The sequence below is a fragment of the Mobula birostris genome, chromosome 7, assembly GCF_030028105.1.
Source record: "Mobula birostris isolate sMobBir1 chromosome 7, sMobBir1.hap1, whole genome shotgun sequence".
NCBI lineage: Eukaryota > Metazoa > Chordata > Chondrichthyes > Myliobatiformes > Myliobatidae > Mobula > Mobula birostris.
This window is the reverse complement of record NC_092376.1, coordinates 129,912,707-129,935,026: the sequence shown is the minus strand read 5'-3', so window position 1 is coordinate 129,935,026 and position 22,320 is coordinate 129,912,707. Positions and strand designations below refer to the sequence as shown.

General features: G+C 39.4%; 1 protein-coding gene across 1 annotated transcript in view; it reads right to left on the bottom strand.

Moving 5' to 3' along the window:
• pde6a (phosphodiesterase 6A, cGMP-specific, rod, alpha) overlaps positions 1–22,320 on the bottom strand; it is a 60,397-nt gene that overhangs the window by 5,607 nt on the left and 32,470 nt on the right. Inside the window, exons 14-20 of the mRNA XM_072264436.1 lie at positions 16,676–16,785; positions 16,503–16,590; positions 5,444–5,544; positions 5,191–5,298; positions 4,908–4,971; positions 3,621–3,695; positions 3,291–3,374 (exon numbers count right to left, since the gene is read on the bottom strand). Of these exons, the coding sequence (XP_072120537.1) occupies positions 3,291–3,374; positions 3,621–3,695; positions 4,908–4,971; positions 5,191–5,298; positions 5,444–5,544; positions 16,503–16,590; positions 16,676–16,785 (630 nt within the window). The remainder of the gene's footprint in view (positions 1–3,290; positions 3,375–3,620; positions 3,696–4,907; positions 4,972–5,190; positions 5,299–5,443; positions 5,545–16,502; positions 16,591–16,675; positions 16,786–22,320) is intronic.

The following is a 22,320-nucleotide window of genomic DNA, read 5'->3' as shown; positions in this document are numbered from 1 at the left end:
TGTGGAAGAATTTGATGCTTAAAATACACCGAGAAGCTCTCAGGACTAAAATAGTTTTAAAATAACTGTTCAAAATAAGAGATGATTATAAGATAATTATATTTAAAATGTTTGACGTATTTAAAATAAATAAACTGAATGAAAGTTTGTTTACTTTTCCCCGCCAGCTGATACCGTCAAAAGGTTTTAACAGAGCTTTTATCGTGCTGACCCAGTAAGGGTTTAGCAGGCAGATTACTCAGCTTGAGGGCTGACAAGCCTATGCAAGCTGGTGCTATCCCATCAAGAGAAGCCAGCAAGGAAGCTCAGACCTCTCAGGATCTTGATGATGGAAGACTTTGCTTTAGCCTACATTCAGGAGTAGCTCAGTTACAGGCCACTGGGCTGATCTTGGTAAAATATCTTCCTCAGACTTACAGCTTTAGCCTATTTTAAAAGACCTGTCTGAATGCCAAATTTTAGGAGAAGGAACACCAGAATTAGCCGATTTTTAAATTACTTGTTTTCTTCCATTAGCACTTTAACATTATTTTCCAATATTATAAAACTCTGTAAGTTAAAGCTGTTTGCATAATTTTGCTATGCAATAAATTCATACTGACCACAATTACTTGAAGTGCAATTTTGTGAAATCTCACAGCATCAATTGAGATGTAAATGCAGACAGAGTAAATTTAATAACCATGATGGACACATTTTCAAAATATGTGAGACACATTGCTTCTGTGCAAGAATCCATCTGCAGTGTACACCATTGCAAGATATACATAAAATTTAATGGAGATAGTCATTTGCTAGTTCATATGAGCCAAAACAGGGTAACTAGTTTAACAAAGCAAGTAAACTCTATTATGCGTTGTGTCACACCTAAGCAAATCTTGGGGTTGGGAATGGGGAATATTTCAATTAAAATATCAAGTATCAAGTAAATTATTAATCCCTTTCCAGTTTATTACTAAAAATGAACTCATATTTCTTTGCAACATAGAAAGAGGTTGTTAAGCTCATCCAGGCTATCCCATCAATCTCATTCTCCCAACTATTTTCCTGTAGCCCACCTTCTCTCTTGTGCCTATTAACCTTCCTCTGATTATCCCACAGTTCAACTACACCAGGAGAAATCTAGAGAGATCTTGGGGTCCTTGTTTCACATTATATCTAAATGATTCAGATAAGGAATTGGTGCCTTTGTCACCGAATTTGTGGACAATTCAAAGATAGGTGGAGGTGCAGTAGTGTTGAGGAAACAGGGTGTCTGCAGAAGGACTTAGACAGATTGGTAGAATGAGCAAAGAAGTGACAGACGGAATATAGCTCACGGAAGTGCATAGCCATGCACTTTGGCATAAAGAATAAAGTGTGGACTATTTTCTAAATGGGGAGAAAATTCAAGAATCAGAGTTGCAAAGGGACTTGGGAGTCCTAGTGCAGGATTCCTTAATGGCTATCTTGCAGGTTGAGTCAGTGGGAAGGAAGGGAAGGAAAGGACAAGAATATAAATGCAAGGATGTAATGCTGAGGCTTTACAAGGCATTGGTTGGACTGCACTTAGAGTATTGTGAGCAATTTTGAATCCAATACCTAAGAAAAGATGTGCTGGCATTGGAGAAGATCCAGAGGAGGTTCATGAGAATGATTCTGGGAATTAAAGGATTAATATATGAGGAGTGTTTGATGGCTCTGGGTCTGTACTTGCTGGAGTTGAGAAGAATGCGGGCTGTGGAGGGGAGTGGATTTTATTGAAACCTATCGAATACTGAAAGGCCTAGATAGAGTGGATGTGGAGAGGATACTTCTGAGAGTGGGGCAGTCTAGGACCAGAGGGCACAGCCTCAGGGACATCCATTTAGAACGGAGGTGAAGAAAATTTTCTTTAGCCAGAAGATGGTGAACCTGTGGAATTCATTGCCACAGACATGTGTGCAGGCCAAGTTGCAAATTCCTACAGATATACTATGGAGAGCATTCTAACTAGCTGCATCACCATCTAGTATACTAGACGGTGGGTGGGGGGGCACTACTGCACGGGATCAAAATAAGGTACAGAGACTTGGAGGCTTAGTCATCTCGATCATGAGTACTAGTCTTCATAGAATCCAGGAAAACTTCAAGGGGCAATGCCTCATGCTTGACCCCCATCACCCAGGATCTGCCCTGTTCTTATTGCCACCATCAGGAAGAAGGAGGTACGAGAGCCTGAAGGCACGCACTCAACGATTTAGGAACAGGTTCTTCCCCTCGGCCATCTGATTTCTTAATGGACTTTGAACCTATGAACACTACCCCAATACATTAAAATATATATATTTTTGCACTACTTATTTAAGTTAACTATTTAAATATATAGATTCGTATTGTAATTCATGTCTTTTTTCTCTATGATTATGTATTGCATTGAACTGCTGCTGCAAAGACAATAAATTTCTCGACATATGCCAGAGATGCTAAACCTGATTCCGATTCTGATTCTGATTAGGTGTATCTAAAACAGAGTGTGATAAGTTCTTGGTTAAACGGGGTCTCAAAGGTTACAGGGAGAAGGTAGGAGAATGGGGTTGAGAGGGATAATAAAAATGATGGAATGGCAGAGTATACTCGATGGGCTGAATGGCCTAATTCTGCTCCTATATCTTATGGTCTTGTCTGTGGACCCCTCAAAGTTGTCGCACAGTTGATGGTGTATGGCGTATGGTGTGCAGGCCTTCATTAGTTGGGGGAATTGAGTTGAAGAGCCAAAGCTCTCAAGGTGCAGCCCTATAAAACCTTGGTTAGACCACACTTGGACTATTGTGTTCAATTCATTTTAGAAAGGATATTGAAGCTTAAGAAAGAGCATGCCTGGATTGGAGAGCATGTCTGATTAGGGTAACTTGAGAAAGCTAGGACTTTACTCTTTGGAGCGAAGGAGAATGAGAGGTGACTTGATAAAGGTTTATAAAATGATAAGAGTGTTCCAGGAGAGACATTTTCCTAGCATGATAATGGCTATTACAAGAGGGCATAATTTTAAGGTGATTAGAGGATATTACAGGAGAGATACCAGAGATAGTTTTTTTTTTAAATGCAATGCTAGGAGTGGAAATAGAGGCAAATACATTAGCAATATTTAAGATACTCCTGGATAAGAACATAATGAATGAAAAATGGAGGGCTACATAGAAGGAAAATATTAGATTGATCCTGGAGTAGGTTAAAAGGTCAGCACAACCGAAGGGCTTGTGTGGTGCTGTACTATTCTTTGTTCTGTGGTACATCTATGCTTGGGTACGGTCACCACCTCCATTCCTTACCTTGTACACAAAAGTGCACACAAAGTCAATGAAACCAACTTGAAGCTTTGGAAGTTCATCAGCTTTGTTTCTGTCCATCATAGGCTGAAAGAATAAAAAATACAAGGAAACATTTTAAATAGTAAGAAGTAATTAATGACTGAAAATGTGTTAATTTGGACATTTGTCAGTTATTTTAGGATCTTTAGAATACATTCTTTAGAGATTTATTAAACTGCAACCTGCAGAGTGCCGATCTCAACAAAAATCTTATTGAAATATCTTAGAAGGAAGGATACTGTACATTTAAAGTTAATTGTACTTTGAGTTATTGGCTCATTCAAAACTTACAATTGGTTGTTGCTCTAAAACAGTCCGTTCTAAATCTCCCTGTTCCCAGAATTCAGCTGCCACAGAAAGAGCTACCTTAAATGGAAGAAAGAAATGTCAGATATTTTTTATTAGAGTTCAACAGCTCCTATTAATTTTAATGTAGCATAAAGAGTTCTTTAAAATGCTTGCACATTTTAATAACACGCAGGAGATGCTTAGTCCTTTGTCTAATTATTGGTTATTAATGGGATTATTGAGTACAGTATTGAAAATACTGAAAATGATAATTCACTGAGTTTTCCTCATTCAGTGATGCCAGGAAATAATCTAGCCATGATGAATTACGTAAAGTAGAATTATGGCAAAGATTTGGAATAGGAACTCTAGTAATTTAATGCGTATCAGTAAATGTGGGATATTTTGGGTAAAGGAAAACATTCAACGGATGCCTTTTGCTTTGAGCTAATAATCTCCGTCGTGACAAGATGGTGGAAATCTAGAGTCTAACTGCTACTGCCTATTTATTATGAATCTTCTCTCAGAAGAACAATTTGTTTGTTACACTTTTGTAGGGAGAATAGAAACAAATATGCAGTTTTCTTTTCATGTACTTCCTCTCTTCGGCTGCTGTTTGAATGCTTTTTCTGAATGTGTCACGTTTTTTGCACACTGCATTTTCATGTACAGTGAACTTCCATTTTTCTCCTGTTTTATCTCATTTCATCTGGTGCTGGTTAAGAACCTGAGAAAGAGGAGTCAATGTGGGTTCCTAACATTGTTCATAATTGACAATGAAGGTGAGTTTGATAAGAGGAAGTAAAACCTTTATGGAGATTGTATCTAGAAGCTGCTAAAATATATACCTATGTAGAATTTTCTCAAATTACTAGTGACTCCACATGTTATTTTTAACCTGCTTTGTGAATTCTGCATGAATTACTCGCTTACTTATTTTTGAAGAAATGTTTTCTTGGCCTTGCTCCAGTTGTCTGCTAAAATTTCTATATTTAAGAATGCTTGAAGGTTTGTGATCAGAATCTTAACCCTAACCTCCATCTAGTTTGAATCAACACCATGTTGAAATGTAAATTATCGTGACATGTAAGGACAAAGGTTTATAATTAAAAATGTAAGTTCCAGTCACTGCCAGTGTGTTGGTTACAAAGTAAGGCTGATATAAATAGGTACCATGTTTTAAGCGTAACCTTACTGTGATAATTGTAATTTATAGTATTAATGAACTCCTTAGCAAATTATCCAACAGAACATAAACTAAATCATGCATGAATAATATAATATATATACCTTGCTCTGTATTTCCCATGGTTTTGTGATGGCAGACAGGTCACATGCAGTCATCATCATGGCCCTTAATTAATGAGATTGAACACAATAGCAATCAGTAACAATTCTTACAAAGCATGACAAGCTAAACGTAGTAAGCACAGAAGAAAAAGTATAGCAAAAATTCTAAAGGCATAAATTTTCATAATGGTGCAAATTTAATTGAACCAGTGTTCTTCCATCAAAAATATATTTTGGAATTTCAAAATGATCCCACAAATAAAATCACTAAACACGAGCTTACATAATAATCTCTTTCCTTGTTGTCTGCAGGATCATAAATTGTACCCATTCTTCATCGTTTTCATATGTTTCAGACAGGTCGACTATCTTTTGAAACATTGTCCGTTTTCTGTCATGTAATAAAAATATTTATAGGGCATACTCATTGACTATTGAATTTTAAAGCAATTGAGCTGCATTTAATTGATTATGTTAATAAAAATAGCAAAACCAAAATCTAACTGTATAATAAAGTATTCTTAAAATGTCGGTACTTGAAATATAGTGCCAAGTCTGTAGCAATGATCGCAATCTCCATCAGATGGAGTACGTGTTCATATTGCCTTCTGTTGAGATTTTGAAAGATATTCAAATCCTGTTAAAAGTAAAATAGTAAAGAAACTTAATCAACACTTTGATAATCACATTGTTTCAGCTTCTGTTTCTCTTATTATTCACTCCTTTGGAATCTCCAGCTTGATGTTTACTACACAATAAGGAGATTAAGATACCTTTACTTTATCCATTTGGCTGATTAAACCTTTGTATGATGATACTTGAGTTTTACCAGTAAATCAGGCTGATACTAAAAATGTGTTAGTTTGACAATGATGTTCACTTAAAAGGAAAGTACAAAATATATGGTGCATTAATATACTGTAGATCTTAAGGTGGCTACTGGTGCTAAGTGTGTGTGTATATGTATGTGTATGTATATACGTGTATATATATGTGTGTGTGTGTATATATATATTCTACATATATACATTACATGTACATGCACACCTCTGTGGTATGAATCACAGGGGACACATTAATGACGAAGGTGTTAAACTATTAAGGTATATGTGGATATTATCTACTGAAAGGAAATCATACGTACATGCAAACAATATTGCACAGATACTCGTGTCATGGTTTGAGTGTTCAATGGTCCAACTAATCCCTCTCTTAACCACGCATAATTGAATGTGTTCTGCAGCATGAAATCAGAATTAACTAGCTTGGGTGCTATCCTTGATTCCGACTTGAATTTTAAATCCCACGTAAAGAAAGTGTACAGAGCAGCATTTCCGTATTTCAGAAATATTGCAACGGTATATTTGTTTCTGTCATGTAATGATGTTGCAAACTACTTGACTCCTTTATATTGAATAGACCGGACTAATGCAATGCACCTTTTACTGGTCTTCCAAAGCAACCTGTTAACAAACTTCAACTCATTCAGAATGCCATTGTTAGATTTCTAACCAAAATTAGGGTGAAGGAACATATCATTCTTGTACTAACTACTCTGCATTGGCTTCATGTGTCTTTTAGAATTGATTTTAAAGTTCTGCACTTGTTTTTAAAGCTCTTAATAGTCTGGGACCAGAGTACATCACAGAATTGTTTTTGTTTTATAATCTAAATCAGAATCAGAATTAGGTTTAATATCACTGGCATATGTCACATTTGTTGCTATGCTGCAGCAGTGTAATGAAATATACAGTAAAATATCCTATAAATTACAATAACAAGTATATATAAATAAATGTGTCGTGTAAAAAGAGAAGGAAACATACTATGGAAGTGTTCATGGGCTCATTGTCCATCCAAAAATGTAATGGCAGAAGGGAAGAAGCCTAAATGTTGAGAGTATATCTTCAGGCTGCTGCACCTCCTCCTTGATGGTAGTAATGAGAAGAGAGAATGCCCTGGGTGATGGTGGTCCTCAATGATGGATGCTGCCTTTTTGAGGCATTGCTTTTTGACGGGTGTCCAGGATGCTGGGGAGGCTAGCACCCATAATGGACCTGACTGAGTTTACAGCTTTCTGCAGCTTTTTCCAATCCTGTGCAGTGCCCCCCACCATCACCACCAGACAGTGTGGCAGAGTTAAAATGATCTCCATGACACATTTGTAGAAACTTGTGAGTGTCTTTGGTGACATACCAATTCTCCTCAAGCTCTCAATTAAATATAGTTGCTCTCATGCCTTCTTTGTAGCTGCATTGATATGTTTGGTCCAGGATAGATCTTCAGAGATGTTGACACAAAGGAACTTGAAACTGCTCACCCTTTCCACTGCTGACCCCTCAATGGGGATTGGTGTGTGCTCCCACAACTTCTCCTTTCTGAAGACCACAATCAATTCCTTTGTCTTACTGACGTTGAATGCGAGGTTTTGCTGTGACACACTCAATAAGCTGATCTGTCTCACTCCTGCACACTTCCTCATCTCCATCTGAAATTCTGCCAACAATAGTTGTGTTGTCAAAAAATTTATAGATGGCATTTGAGCAGTACCTAGCTACACAGCCTTGGGAGTAGAACAGTGGGCTAAGCATATATTTTTGAGGGGCATCAGTGTGATTGTCAGCAAGGAGGAGATGTTATTTCCCATATGCACAGACAGTGGTCTCCCAGTAGGGAAGTTAAGAATCCAGATTTTTAGAGGGAGGTACAGAGGCCTAGGTCTGTAGCTTTTTGATTAGAGCTGAGGGTACTGATGTGTTGAATGCTGAGCTGTAGTCAATAAAAAGCAGCCTGATGAAAGTACATATTATTGTCCAGGTTATCCAATGCCAAGTGGAGGACAAATGAGATTGCATCTACTGTAGACCTATTGTGGTGATAGGCAAATGGCAGTGGGTCCAGGTACTTAGTCAGGCAGGAGTTAATACTTGCCATCACCAAACTCTCAAAGCCCATCATCACAGTATATGTGAGTGCCACTGTGTGATAGTGCTCCTGCTTGATCTCTGAAGTCTTCTTCTGCCAGTCTCTTAAATTTAAATGATCTTCCTCAAAAGATGATTAGCAGGTCAGTTTTTTTTTTGAACTACGCTCCTAAACTGTGGAATTCAATATCTAAAACTATAAGGGATGCAGGCTCAGATGACACTTTTAATCACAAGCTCAAAACTTATTAATTCAACCTTGCTTTTAACTAATATCTTTTTATCTTCTATTTTCCTGTTTATTTTTATTGTTATTTTTCATTATATTTTCATGTTTATACTTTTATCCCATTGTAAAACACTTTGAGTTACATCATCTATATGAAAAGTGCTCTGTAAGTAAAGTTATTATTATTATTATTATTTATTGAAGGGATGAGCAAATGCTTTCAGTTTAGATACTGTATAGATGTAAGGTGGAAATTGTGCTGACTGGCTCCATTTCGGCCTGGTATGGGAACACCAATTCCTTTGAGTGGAAAATCCTACAAAAGGTAGTGGATTCAGCCCAGTACATGACGGATAAAACCCTTCCAGCCATTGAGCACATGTACGTGAAAAGTTGCTGTAGGAAAGCAGCGTCCATTATCAAAGATCCTCACCACCCAGGCCATGCACTTTCCTCACTGCTGCCATGAGAAAGAAGGTACAAGTGCCTCAGAACTCGTACCACCAGGTTCAAGAACAGTTACTACCCCTCAACCATCAGGCTCCTGAATAAACAGGGATAACTACGCTCATTTAAGGACTCTTTTATCTTGTTATTTATTGCTATTTATTTATATCTGCATTTGCACAGTTTATTGTCAATTGATCCTGTTTACAGTTACTGTTCTATAGATTTGCAAAGTACGCCCGCAGAAAAAGAATCTCAGGGTTGTATATGGTGACATGAAAGTACACTGATAATAAATTTTATTTTGAACTTTTTTGAACTTTAATTGAAACTTAATTTCCCTTGCAATGGCTGGACAAATATTTGGTACTTTCCAAAATTATTCAAACTGCTACCTGGGTGTACCGGCACCTCAGGGTCTGCAGCAGCTCAAGAAGGCAGTCATCACCACCTTCTCAAGGGCAACTAGAGATTGTCAATAAAAGCAGGCTTAGCTGGCAATGCCCACATGAACAGATAAAAAAAATCTACAAAGTCTGGTTGGGAAAGTGGTGCTGAATGACTACGTATTGCTGTTAAAGATTCTGAACAAACTAGTTGCTCCCAGACATGGGCACCTTCAGAAAATTTCCCACAGAATAAAGCATGCACAAGATAATGGGTGAGTAGCATGACAGATGGATGAACTGCTAGAATAATGTGGAGAGACAGTTAGGTTCATAACAGAAAATCCTATCAATCCGGAAGGTTTAAGGAAACTCTGTAAAGATCAGACTGCAAGATGTTTGTGCTTCAGGAAGGAAGTTTTTGCTGAAATATGCCAAGAGCTTCAAAAGTTTTTCATCTTCAGAATAAGTTTATCACTAATTGCAAGTAGATGTGAAGGAATACCAGTTGAAGTCCTTTCTGAAATTAAAAAAAAATCACAATTTGAAATGTTTCCTAAGGAAGTTGAGAAACACAAATTATTTAAAAAGAGCTAGAGAACAGCAGTTAGAGAGAGTGTGTAACTTCTTGTTGATAGCTGGCGTAGCGTAGGGTGCCATTGAATATATGCACATTGCTTTTAGGCACCTGTTGTCAATTCTGAAACGTACTAAAACTTGGAGGATTCACTTCCAATAGGGTATAACTGGTGTTTAGCTATCATGAAGTTCAGTGCATGATTTCCTGACAGCTGTCACATTGCCTTTACTCCTTGGCAGTCCATTGTGACATCTGCATGGGAGCCATTGTGACAAACAGAAGGATGGCTACTGGACTATACGTGAATAACATTACTCATGGTTCTGGTATAGAACATGTCGGCAGCATGCATACAAAAAAAAATCCCATATTAACATGTGAAATGTAATAAAGCAGAGCAGTGGCTAGGTGAAACAAGGCTTCTACTCCCAGGGCTATTTCAAAGGAGGTATGCAGAGCATGTGTCCTTTGCTATATATCATGTACAAGGTATACAACAACTATGCACAGAAGAATATAATTCATGGGATTTCTATACATAATTATGAATAAAATATGTTTATCATCATGCATGCTTACAGAATTGGGATTCACTATTTCAAGGAATGGGACCAGTTTTTGATAAGTTTGCCCTTGTGATAGATGCATAATAAGGATGGGATCAACTGTCTCCAATGGCTGATAGTGTATTGCATGTTGAGAGGTATACAGCATAGGGATAATTGTGGTATGGGCTTTCCAGCAAGAAAGAAGACTTGCTTCACAGAATGGCATTCTTACTTCAGATCAAGATGAACCAAGCTGCTGATTCACAGTTGGCTTCTTAATAAGCAGACAGTTGAAGAGCCTTTGTTCCAATAGCAGAACGTGCATCCCTGTTCTAGTTTTGCAACAATGATGTGAACTGCTTGATGCATGATGTTTGGCATCCCTGCTGCATGCCCAATAGCAGACAAGCACAGTTACTCTGCAGGCACAGAAGAACCATGTCACTTCCAAATGCATTCCCTGGTCACGCGGCATTACTGATTACAGATAACATTTGGAATTCAGGTAAAATTCTGTCCATGCTAACATTTCTACTGCACAGAATTTAAATAGCTGGTCTTCTTACAACTGGTTTGGATCATTTTCCGTTGTGGAAAGTGAAATTGGAGACATGTAAAAAAGGCAGCAAGTTCAATCAGTTATTTTCCCTCAGTACACATCTAAGTTAGCTTTATCCATGGTATTTTAAATTCCAGCAAGAATCATTCCATTATTCTCCTTCAGTCATTATCCAGAACAACAACCACAAGACTAATAACAATAGTCTTGCCAAAGTTATAAGCCTAAAAGTTAGACTGCTTGGTGTATTTTTTTTTGGTCTGCTGTTCAATCTATATGAAAAATCAAAGTTCAAAGTCCAAAGTAAAAGTTACCACATACAGCCCTGAGATTCTTTTTCTGTGGGCATACTTAGCAAATTTATAGTAACTTTAAACATCAGGAACTGTAAACTGTAAACAAACTGAGCAAATACAGATGTAAATAAATAGCAATAAATAACGAGCATGAAATGACAAGCTAACAGAACCTTAAATGAGTGTAGTTATCCCCTTTTGTTCAAAAGCCTGATGGCTGAGGGATAGTAACTGATCTTGAACCTGGTGGGGTGAGTCCTGAGACTCCTGTACCTTCTACCTGACGGCAGCAGTGAGAAAAGAGCATGGCCTGGGTGGTGAGGATCTTTGATAATGGATACAGCTTTTCTACAGCAAAGTTTCATGTAGATGTGCTCAATGGTTGGGAGGGTTTTACCCGTGATATATTGGACTGAATCTACTACTTTTTGCAGGATTTTCCACTCAAAGGCATTGGTGTTCGCATACCAGGCCGTAATGCAGCCAGTCAGCACACTTTCCACCACACATCTATAGAAGCTTTTCAAGGGTTTCAATGACATGTCAAACCTCCACAGACTCCTGAGGAGGTAGAGGTGCTGTCGTGCTTTCTTTGCAATAATATTTATACAATGGGTCCAGGACGGGTACCAACACTACCAGAGCGGGAGGTTGAAGATATCCGTGAATACCCCAGCCAGATGGTCAGCACAGGTCTTCAGTACTCGGCCAGGTACACCATCTGGACTGGAGGCTTTCCTTGGATTCACTCTCTTGAAGGCAGCCCAGACGTCATCTTCGGATACTGAGACTAAATGATCACTGGGTGACATGGGGGTGCGTAATGGTTCCTCCCTGTTCTGGTGATCAAAGCAAGCATAGAAGCCAAGTCCAGCTGTCTCCTATGGCACTTGTTTTAACTTTATAAGAGATGATAATATTCAAGACCTGCAATATCTGTCGAGCTTCCTTCGATGATTCAAGTCTAGTCCGGAGTTGTCACTTCACCTTTGAGATGGCTATCCAGAGATTATACCTATATCTCTTGTAACTCTCTTGGTCACCAGACTTGAATGCCTCTGATCCGGCTCTCAGCAGGTTCTGGATTTGATTGTTCATCCAAGGCTTCTGACTGGGGAAAACCCTGAATGATTTTGTGGAGACACACTCATCCACAGCAGTTTTAATAAAGTCTGTTACAACCCTGGTGTCGTCATTCAGATCTTCAGATGAGTTCTTGAACATGGCCCAGTCCGCTGACTCAAGGTATCCTGTAACCGTTCCCCTGCCTCCTGTGACCACCTCTTAGTCGTTATTGATCTCTGGAGCCTTGCTCTTGAGACTCTGTACACAAGAAGTACATGATCCAACTTACAAATTGCGGTCTCGGGAAGGAACGATAGGCATTCCTTATCATAGTGTAGCAGTGGTCTAGTGTGTTGGTATTTCTGGTGCTGGTGATAATTGGACAGGATTTTTTTCAGACAGGTCTGGTTAAAGTCATCGGGATGACCCACTTCTTTTTTATAGATAGTATCATACAGTTTCGCAAGTGCTTGTTTATAATCGGCCGCTGGTGATATGTAATCTGCAGCCAGGATCACAAATGAGAACTCCCGAGGCAAGTAGCATGCTCTACATTTAATTGTTAGTTAAATGTCAGCGGAACAAAAAGTTGAGACAACCCAGTCCAAGTACCAACGAGAATTGTCTAAAAAGCATATGCTGCCATCTTTCTCCATTGCCAGAATTCAAGCTTCGATCCATTCTGAAAATTGTAAACCCTTCTGGTCGGAGAGCTGCATCCGGTGTGTCCACTGTTAACCAAGTCTCAATGCAACAAACAACTGAGATCTGCCTCATCTGCCCCTGATGCAGCAGCCTTGCCCTGAGATCATCAACCCTATTTTACAGTGTCTGCATGTTTGTTGCAAGATGAAAGGCAGTGGAGGCCTCATCACTCTATGCTTCAGTCTGGTTTGAATTTCGCCTCTCCTGCCACATTTTTGGCCTTGGTGTTGACCTTTAAAGGTGCCATTTTTAACCATCAAACGTGAGATCGTAAGATCATTGATGTAATTTCATAATCCATTGTTAAGAAGAAATTTATATGCTGCAGATTGCAGTGAAAGTAGTTCAAAAGGAGTATATTTAAGAGGAAAACTGGTACAATTTCCTGCAGCCCACAGAGAATTGCTGATGTACGCTGGTGCCATCTTATTATATAAAACATAATACATAATTTCATTTGTTGCAGTTAAATATGACAACCTCAAAACTTCTAAAGCGCCAAGTGGTCTACTTCTGCTTCTGTTTCTTATAGTACAAGTTATTCACAACTGAACAAAGTCTAGTAGAACGGGCAGGTCAGTGCCAGATGGAATCTAATGCAAGAAGTGTGAAGTAACGCATTTTGCAGAGGTAATGGTGGAAGAATAATGACAATGGCACATATTTAAAGGACATGCAGTGACAGGACCCAGGGTTCAATTGCATTGATCTTCAAAAGTGGCAATGAATATTGGGGGAAACATTATGGGATCTTAAAAATATATCACAGATGCTAGAAACCTGAGATTTAAAAAAAAGTACATATGGGAAATACATGGCAGACAAAAGCATATGCAGGAACAGTGAGAAAAGTTTAATGCTCCAGGCCCATGACCTTTGAAAATTAACCAATTATGTTAACTCTTGGCCTTTCCCACAAATGCTGCCTGATGTGCCATTTCTGGCATTTTCTGTTTTACTCTACATAGGATTTGGGTTTTATAAATAGCCCTTGGAGGACAGAAATGAGGCTAAGTTGTTTCTCCCAGTGGACTGGAAATCTTTGGAATTCTCTTCCATATAGAATGGTGGACGCAGAGCTTTTGAATATTTTTTAAGGGAGAGATAGATTCATGATAAGCGGGGTGGCTGTTCACCATGGGTAGACTAGAATATGTAATTGAAATTATAGCAAGTTCAACAATTATACAATCAAATCATGGAGTGGATCCTACTCCTAATTCATACGCCTGACTGTGCAGTTTTAGAAACCATTGACTTTACCATGGCTAGGTTATTTAGTCCACTTCTGGTTACCACAACTTAGGAAAAGCACAGAAGAGAATTCACAGAATGATGCAACCACAGGATAGTTACAACATGGCAAAAGACCATTCAACCTGAGGCAATATGTGTTGATTCTACGTATGACCATTCCAACTAGTCATATCCCCCCTGAACTCCTGCCATAAAGCTGAAAATTCTTTTCCTTCAGATGCTTACCTTTCTCCCTTTTAAATGCTATAATTGAATTTGCTTTCATTTCTACCCCTGGTAGTACATTCCACATCCTAAACCTGCATAGTGACTTTTCTCCCCCTTTAGAACATAGGACATAGAGCAGCACAGCACAGACGGGGTTCTTCAGTCCACGATGTTGTGTCAATCTATATAAAGCATCTGCTCCATGATCTATCTTGAACACAAGAGTCCTGCAGGTGCTGGGAAACCAGTGGCACACACACAATCCCTAGATCATGAGAATGAGACTTACCGAACTGCTCTATAGGGAGCCAGCATGGACAGAATACGGATATCATCTAGCTGCGCTTAAAGAAACTATAATACAACATTTAAAAGATGTTTAGACAGTTGCTTGGATGAAAAAAAGCCTAGAAAGAATGTTGGCAAATGAAATTATAATTTTATTTGTTTATATATTTTGAGCTACAGTGAGGAACAGGACTTTCCAGATCTTCAAGCAACCCATTGATTTAACCTGGGCCTAATCGCAGAACAATTTACAATGACCAATTAACCTACTAACTGGTACATCTTTGGACTATGGGCAGAAACCGGAGCACCTGGAGGAAGCATACACACGCAAGAAATGTACAACTTGTTTACAGAGGACACTGGAATTGGACTCTGAACTCCTACATCCCAGCCTGTAATAGCGTCACGCTAACTGTGACGCTGCTGTAGCGCATAGATTGGCATCACAGTCAGTGTGGACTAGGGCCTATTGTGCACATTTTTGTACTGTGCTTTTCCTTGATTCCTTCAATGCCAACATATCTCTGACTCTGTGACTTTATACATGTTGGATGTACTAATGCTTTAAGCAGCCCTGCCATGCACATTGCTTGTCAATGGCTGCAACACATTATTGCCTTTTACTTTCAGAAATTTCCTCCAAGCATGGGTGAAGCAAGCTATTTGAAAAGCAGAATCTGAGTCAAGTTTAATATCACTGGCATAAGCCGTGAAATTTGTTGTTTTGTGGCAGCAGTACATTGAAATACATAATAATAAAAACTGTAAATTACAATAATATATATATACTTTTTTAAAAAGTTGGACTAAATAAGCAGTTCAAAAAGAGAAAAGAATAGTGAGGTAGTGTTCATGAGTTCACTGTCCATTCAGAAATCTGATGACAGAGGGGAAGAAGTGATTCCTGAAACGGGTGTGTGCCTTCAGGCTCCTGTACCTCCTCCCTGATGGTAGTAATGAGAAGAGAGCATATCCTGGGTGATGGGGAACCTTAATGACAGATGCAGCCTTTTTGAGGCACTGCTCCTTGAAGATATCCTGGATGCTGGCGAGGAGAGTTCCCATGATGGAGCTGACTGGGTTCACAACTTTCTGCAGCTTATTTCAATCCTGGCCAGTGGCTCCCCTCCATACCAGATAGTAATGCAGCCAGTTAGAATGCTCTCCAGCATACTGCTGTAGAAATTTGCGAGTGTCTTTAGTGGCATACCAAATCATTCCTTCACAATGCTTGTGAGACCTGCTTCAGCAGAGCTTAAAGAGGTATCTGCTTATAGACGCTGCACCATACAGAATCAACCATTGGATATCTGCCTCGGGTAGGTCTCATTTAAATAATAGACTGTTCTTGGGCATTCACATGTGATAAATATTAGCCAGTCCAGTGACTCATCTCCTTTAGCCCGGGATTTTTTTTAACACTTATTTCAGAAATTGAAAGTGTTTTTGTTTGGCATCCCATCTACAAGATGGAACTACCAATACTAACGGACTGAAGATTGTGCTGAATCATCTTTGTTTTGAGTGAATCCAGAATTTGTTATGCGAATTGAGCATTAAGCCCAGCCTTGAGGCATATGGCATTCTTTTGCCTGAGTCTTCACTGTACATAGTGCAGATACGTTCACTCTAGTTATGATCATTGAACTGGCTACATGATAAAGAGAACTATCAGGAGCGAAAAAGTGGCAAAGATGCTAATGGATAGTCTTATGATGGCATCAGATGTCGAATTGATGACATTTTATTAAAAAATTCAATAAAAAATAAATCACAAAAAAAAATTAAGTCAGATTTCCATATATTCCTCTGTAAGCCAATAGCCATTAGTCCAATTTTAATGAAAATAATTACAAGCATACTAATCACTAGATGAATTTTCAGTGGATTATTATGCTATTGTTTTAAATTTTAATTAATATTATGTGCATTTCATGCTCAGAGTGACTTAATATTTTATATTTAATAATGTTAAATGAAATACTTTAAATTGGAAAACCAGCTTGTTTTTCCCACCAGGAGACAAGTCCTCTCCCAGCTACTTACTATTATTCCTTCTGTCTTCATAGTAAGGGCGTGAATTACAACACTTATGACATACCTCATCTTGGAGCAGAGTTTTACTGAACTCCAAGTGATGTCGCTCCATAATTGATGAACCATGAAGTTTTGCCAATGGATCCTGTGACCTATTGAATCAATGCATTGCATTAATGAGTGTTCCTCACAAGAAATCCAGTACCATATGACATTCCTTTTGTATTGGCTACTCACTTCATTTGATAGAGGTTGTTTGTTCCTCGGTGATCAATATCGTGGCAAAATGCGGCTGTCACCATGGCAAATGCCTCCAGATCTGTGTAGTAGGATTTTAGATTTCCTGTCTAAAATGATCAGAAAACAAGGTTAATGACGCAAATTCTGCTGCAACAGAACATCTCTTGATGTGCCAATATTTTATACTTTATTGTCGCCAAACAATTAATACTAGAACGTACGATCATCACAGCGATATTTGATTCTGCGCTTCACGCTCCCTGCAGTATAAATCGATAGTAAATATTAAAAATTTAAATTATAAATCATAAATAGAAAATAGAAAAGGGAAAGTAAGGTAGTGCAAAAAAGAAACCGAGAGGCAGGTCTGGATATTTGGAGGGCATCGCCCAGATCCGGGTCAGGATCCATTCAGCAGTCTTATTACAGTTGGAAAGAAGCTGTTCCCAAATCTGGTACAGATCTGATAACTGGGATGATAATCCCACTTATCATCGCGCTGAAATTACTCATGTTACATGTGGAAATGCAAACTGATTATAGTTCAGAAAAAGCAATAAACAATGAAATTTTGATGAAGAACAGACAAAAACCTAATACTGGGAAGACAGGAGTATACCTAAGTGCAGACAGAAATAAAATTAAAGATGAGCTAAAGACAGGAGCAAAACATAACAGAGGAAAAGAAAGAAAAGATTTAACAAGATGTATTTTAAAAGAAGCAAATGTGAACAAACTATGCATAAATAAATGAAAGTTCTGGTTTAATAGTTCTGTTCCTAAACTGTGACAAAGAGGCTGATGTGAAAATGATTACACTTGAGTAAAGCTTCAACATTTTATTGCCAGTTTATTCCAATTTCTGGGCAAATCTAGTAATACTTTGAAAGTTAAGGGGATGTTTAGATGTTTTTTAGTTGCAAGGTAGAACAAATTGTTCTGCAATTTGTGATGATTCGAAACACCTAGGGCATCTGTTCCATATTAAAGATTATTTGATCTACACAGTTCTCATACTGTACTCATTAGACTCTATTTTCCCAGCAATTTTGACCAGTCTGTTCCAACAAATGAATATATACAGTATATATATTTCGACTCCTTACCAGCCGAATAACAGTGAAATAAAAGTTGACATCAAATAACAACAGCAGGATGAACAATGTTTTGTTTAAGAAACAAGTGAAAGTGAAAAATATACTCTATTGTAATGCAAATCCTCACAAAAAGTAGCATATATTTGAAATTATTTATCTAATAAATTTTGTTTTGAATCAGTATCAAAATCAGATTTATTATCACCAGCATGTGTCATGAAATTTGTTAACTTAGCAGCAGCAGTTCAATGCAATACATAATATAGAATAATAATAATAATAAACAAATAAATAAATCAATTATAGTATACGCATATTGAATAGATTAAAAACCATGTAAAAAGCAGAAATAATATATATTAAAAAGTTAGGTAGTGTTCGCGGGTTCAATGTCCATTTAGGAATTGGATGGCAGAGGAGAAGCCGTTCCTGAATTGCTGAGTGTGTGCTTTCAGGCTTCTGTACCTCCTACCTGATGATAACAGTGAGAAAAGTGCATGCACCGGGTGCTGGAGATCCTTAATAATGGACGGTGCCTTTCTCAGACACCGCTCCTTGAAGATGTCCTGCGTACTTTGTAGACTAGTACCCAAGATGGAGCTGACTTAATTTATAATCCTCTGCAGCTTCTTTCGGTCCTGTGCAGTAGCCCCCCAACCCCCATACTAGACAGTGATGCAGCCTGTCAGAATGCTCTCCATGGTACATCTATAGAAGTTTTTGAGTGTATTTGTTGACATACCAAATCTCTTCAAACTCCTAATGAAGTATGGTCGCTGTCTTGCCTTCTTTATAACCACATTGATATGTTGGGACCAGGTTAGGTCCCCAGAGATCTTGACTCCCAGGAACTTGAAACTGCTCACCCTCTCCACTTCTGATCCCTCTATGAGGATTGGTATGTGTTCTTTTGTCTTACCCTTCCTGAAGTCCACAATCAGCTCCTCCATCTTACTGATGTTAAGTGCCAGGTTGTCGCTGCAACACCACTCCAGCTAGTTGGTATATCTTGCTCCTGTACGCCCTATCGTCTCCATCTGAGATTCCACCACCAATCAGTGAGGAAGAGATATTATCACCTATCTGCAAAGATTGTGGTCTTCCGGTTAGGAAGTTGAGGATCCAACTGCAGAGAGAGGTACAGAGGCCCAAGTTCTGTAGCTTATTGATCAGGACTGTGAGAATGATGGTGGTAAATGTTGAGCTATAGTCAACGGATACATGCTGACATAGGTGTTTGTATTGTCCAGGTGATCGAAGGCCGTGGAAAGAGCCATTGAGATTGTGTCTGCTGCAGACTTATTGCAGCAATAGGCAAATTGCAATGGGTCCAGGTCCTTGATGAGACAGGAGTTCATTCTAGTCATGACCAACTTCTCAAAGCATTTCATCACAGTAGATGTGAGTGCTACTGGGCGGTAGTCATTAAGGTAGCTTACATTATTCTTCCTAGGCTCTGGTATAATTGTTCCTTTTTTTGAATTAATTGGAACTTCTGCCTGTAGCAGTGAGAAGTTGAAAATGCCCTTGAATACTCCCACCAGTTGGTTGGCACAAGTTTTCAGAGCCTTACTGGGTACTCCAGCGGGGCCTTCTGCCTTGCGAGGGTTCACCCTCTTTAAGGTCAGCCTAACGTCGGCCTCAGAGACAGAGATCACAAAGTCATCGGGTGCAGCAGGGATCTTCACAGCTGTAGTTATATTTTCCCTTCCAAAGCAGGTATAGAATGCATTGAACTCTTTCGGTAGTGAAGCATCACTGCCATTCATGCTATTAGGTTTTGCTTTGTAGGAAATAATGTCTTGCAGACCTGCCAGAGTTGTCGTACATCCGATGTCACTGCCAACCATTTGAAATTGTCTCTTAGACCTTGAAATAGCCCTCCGCAAATCATACCTGGTTTTCTGGGTCAGACCTGGGTTGCCAGACTTAAATATTACAGATATAGCCTTCAGCAGACCTCTTGGTTCATTCATGGCTTTTTGGTTTGAGTAAGTTTTTGAAGGCACACACTCATCCACATAGGCTTTAATGAAGTCGGTAACAACTGCAGCATACTCATCCAGATTCGAAGATGAATCCTTGAATCTCTAATGTTCATTTGAATTCTCTGGTAATTGCAATGTAATGAAAAGACTACATTATTGTCTGTGGAGTGTGAGATTGCTTGGATTGTTAGTAACTTAGCAAGGGCCAGTAAAAAGAAGCAAGGTTTAAGCAGAGCAGCTCTTGTTGGAGCGGCCATTGTCTGAGTGAGCCAGTGTTATAGTGGTCAGGCTTTGGCTCAAGGAACAGGCAGAGGATAGAACACAGGCTTGAGAAGTTGGAGCCAAAGGTATATCAAGTATAGGCAGCATGTCAATTAAGGCCGTGGAATGCTCCTCTTATGAGATGTTGGATTGCAGGGTACCTAATGGTCTCCCTCATGACTACATCTGGAGGAAGTGCATTCAATTTCAGGTCCTGACTAACGAAGTCAAAGAACTGGAGCTGGAGCTGGATATACTGAGGACCATCTGGGAAGTTAAAAATCTTTTATGGAGGTGGTCATTCCCAGAGTGCAGGCTTCCAGTAGTCGATAGTTAAGCACAGAAGAACTAAGGGGAATAAGTAGCCAGTGCAGGAGTCCCCTGTGGGCATTCCCCTCATCAACAAGTATTTTGTTTACTGCTGGGGGGAGGGGGGTGACCTATCAGGGCACAGCATTAGCAGCCAGGCCAGTGGCACTGAGGCCTGCTCTGAGGTTCAGCAGGGAAAGGTAAAGTCAGGCAGAGCAACAGTGATAGGAGACTCGATGGTTAGGGGACAGACAGGAGGCAGAAAAGAGATGCCAAGTTGATGTGTTGCTTCTCAAATGCTAGGGTCCCGGATGTCTCAGAGTGGCTGCAGGATACTCTCAAGAGGGAAGGTGAGCAGCTGGTGTTCGTGGGGCACATTGGCACCAACGACATAGGGAGAAAGGGAGAAGAGGTCCTGCGCATGAGCAGAGGGAGTCAGGGAAGAGGCTGAAGAGCAGGACCTCTAAAGTAGTAATCTTTGGATTACTCCCATAGGGCAAGATTAGGATGACAGTACATACAAATGAGTAGCTGAGGAGCTGGTACAGAGGGAAAGGTTTCATATTCTTGGATCATTGGAGCATCTTCTGGGGCAGGGGTAACCTATACAAGAGGGACAGGTTGCACCCACCTGAACTTCAGGGGAACCTGACTGGGATGTTTGCTAGCGCTACTTTTGGGGGGAGGTGGGGGTTAGACTAGGGGGATGGGAACAGAACTACCAGTCAGAAAGTGGAGGGATGGAGAGCAAGGAAGATACCAAGGCCAGTAAAAACAAGCAAGGGCAGCATAATAGATAGAATGGAACAGATATCTTGAACTGTGTGTATTTTAATGCTGGCAGTATTATGAGTAAAGGTGATGAACTTAGAGCATGGATCAGTACACAGAACAATGATATTGTGGCCGTTACAGAGACTTGGTTGAGGGAGGGACAGGAATGGGTGCTTAACGTCCAAGGGTTTTGATGTTTTAGAAAAGATAGAGCAGGAGGTAAAAGAGATGGGCTGTTGCACTACTAATCAGAGACAATATCACAGCTGCACTCAGATGATATGTAATGATTCTTTATGGGCAGACCTCAAGATAGGAAGGGTGTAACCACTCTGGTGGGATCGTAGTACAGACCCACACCCCTCTCAATAGCTAAGGGAAATTGAGGAAAATATATGCAAGCAGATAAAGGAAAGGTATAAAAACAATAGGATTGTTGTCATGGGGGACTTCAACTTTCTTAATATGAACTGGGACCTTCTGATTGCAAGAAGTTTAGATGGGAAGAATTTGCTAGGAGCATCCAGGTGGGTTTCTTAATTCAGTATGTAAATAGTCCAAGATGAGGGGCTGTGCTGGACCTCGTGATGGGTAATGAGCCTGGCCAGGCCACTGACCTTTCAGCGGGTGAATAATAGGAAACAATGGCCACAACTTCTTAAGTTTTAAGACAGCTATAGATAAGCATAGGTAATTTTCTTATACAGTATAGTATTAGATAACTATGGACCATAGATAAGGATAAGTATTGCGGGAGAGTATTAAATTGAAGCAGGGCAAATTATGGGAGCATTAATTGGGAACAGCTGTTTTTGGACATGTCCACATCTGACGCATGGAGGGCGGTTAAAGACAACCTGCGCAGAGTCCAGGACAGGTATGTTTCAGTCAGAACGATGGACAAGGACGGTGGCAAGGTAAGAGGACCTTGGATGTTGACAGAGGTGATGAGTTCAGTCAAGAAGAATTCAAGAAAAAATTATGTAAAACATAGAAAGCTAGAATGTAACTGAGTCCTTGAGAATTATAAAATAAACCATAAAAAAAAACTTAAAAAGGGAATTAGGAAAGCCTAATTAGGGGCCATGAAAAGTACTTGGCAAGTAGAATTAAAGAGAATCCCAAGGCATTCTCTACATAAACAGCAAGTGATTAACTAGGGGGAGAATTTGGCCATTCAAGGATAAAGGAGGGAATATTTGCTTGGATGCGA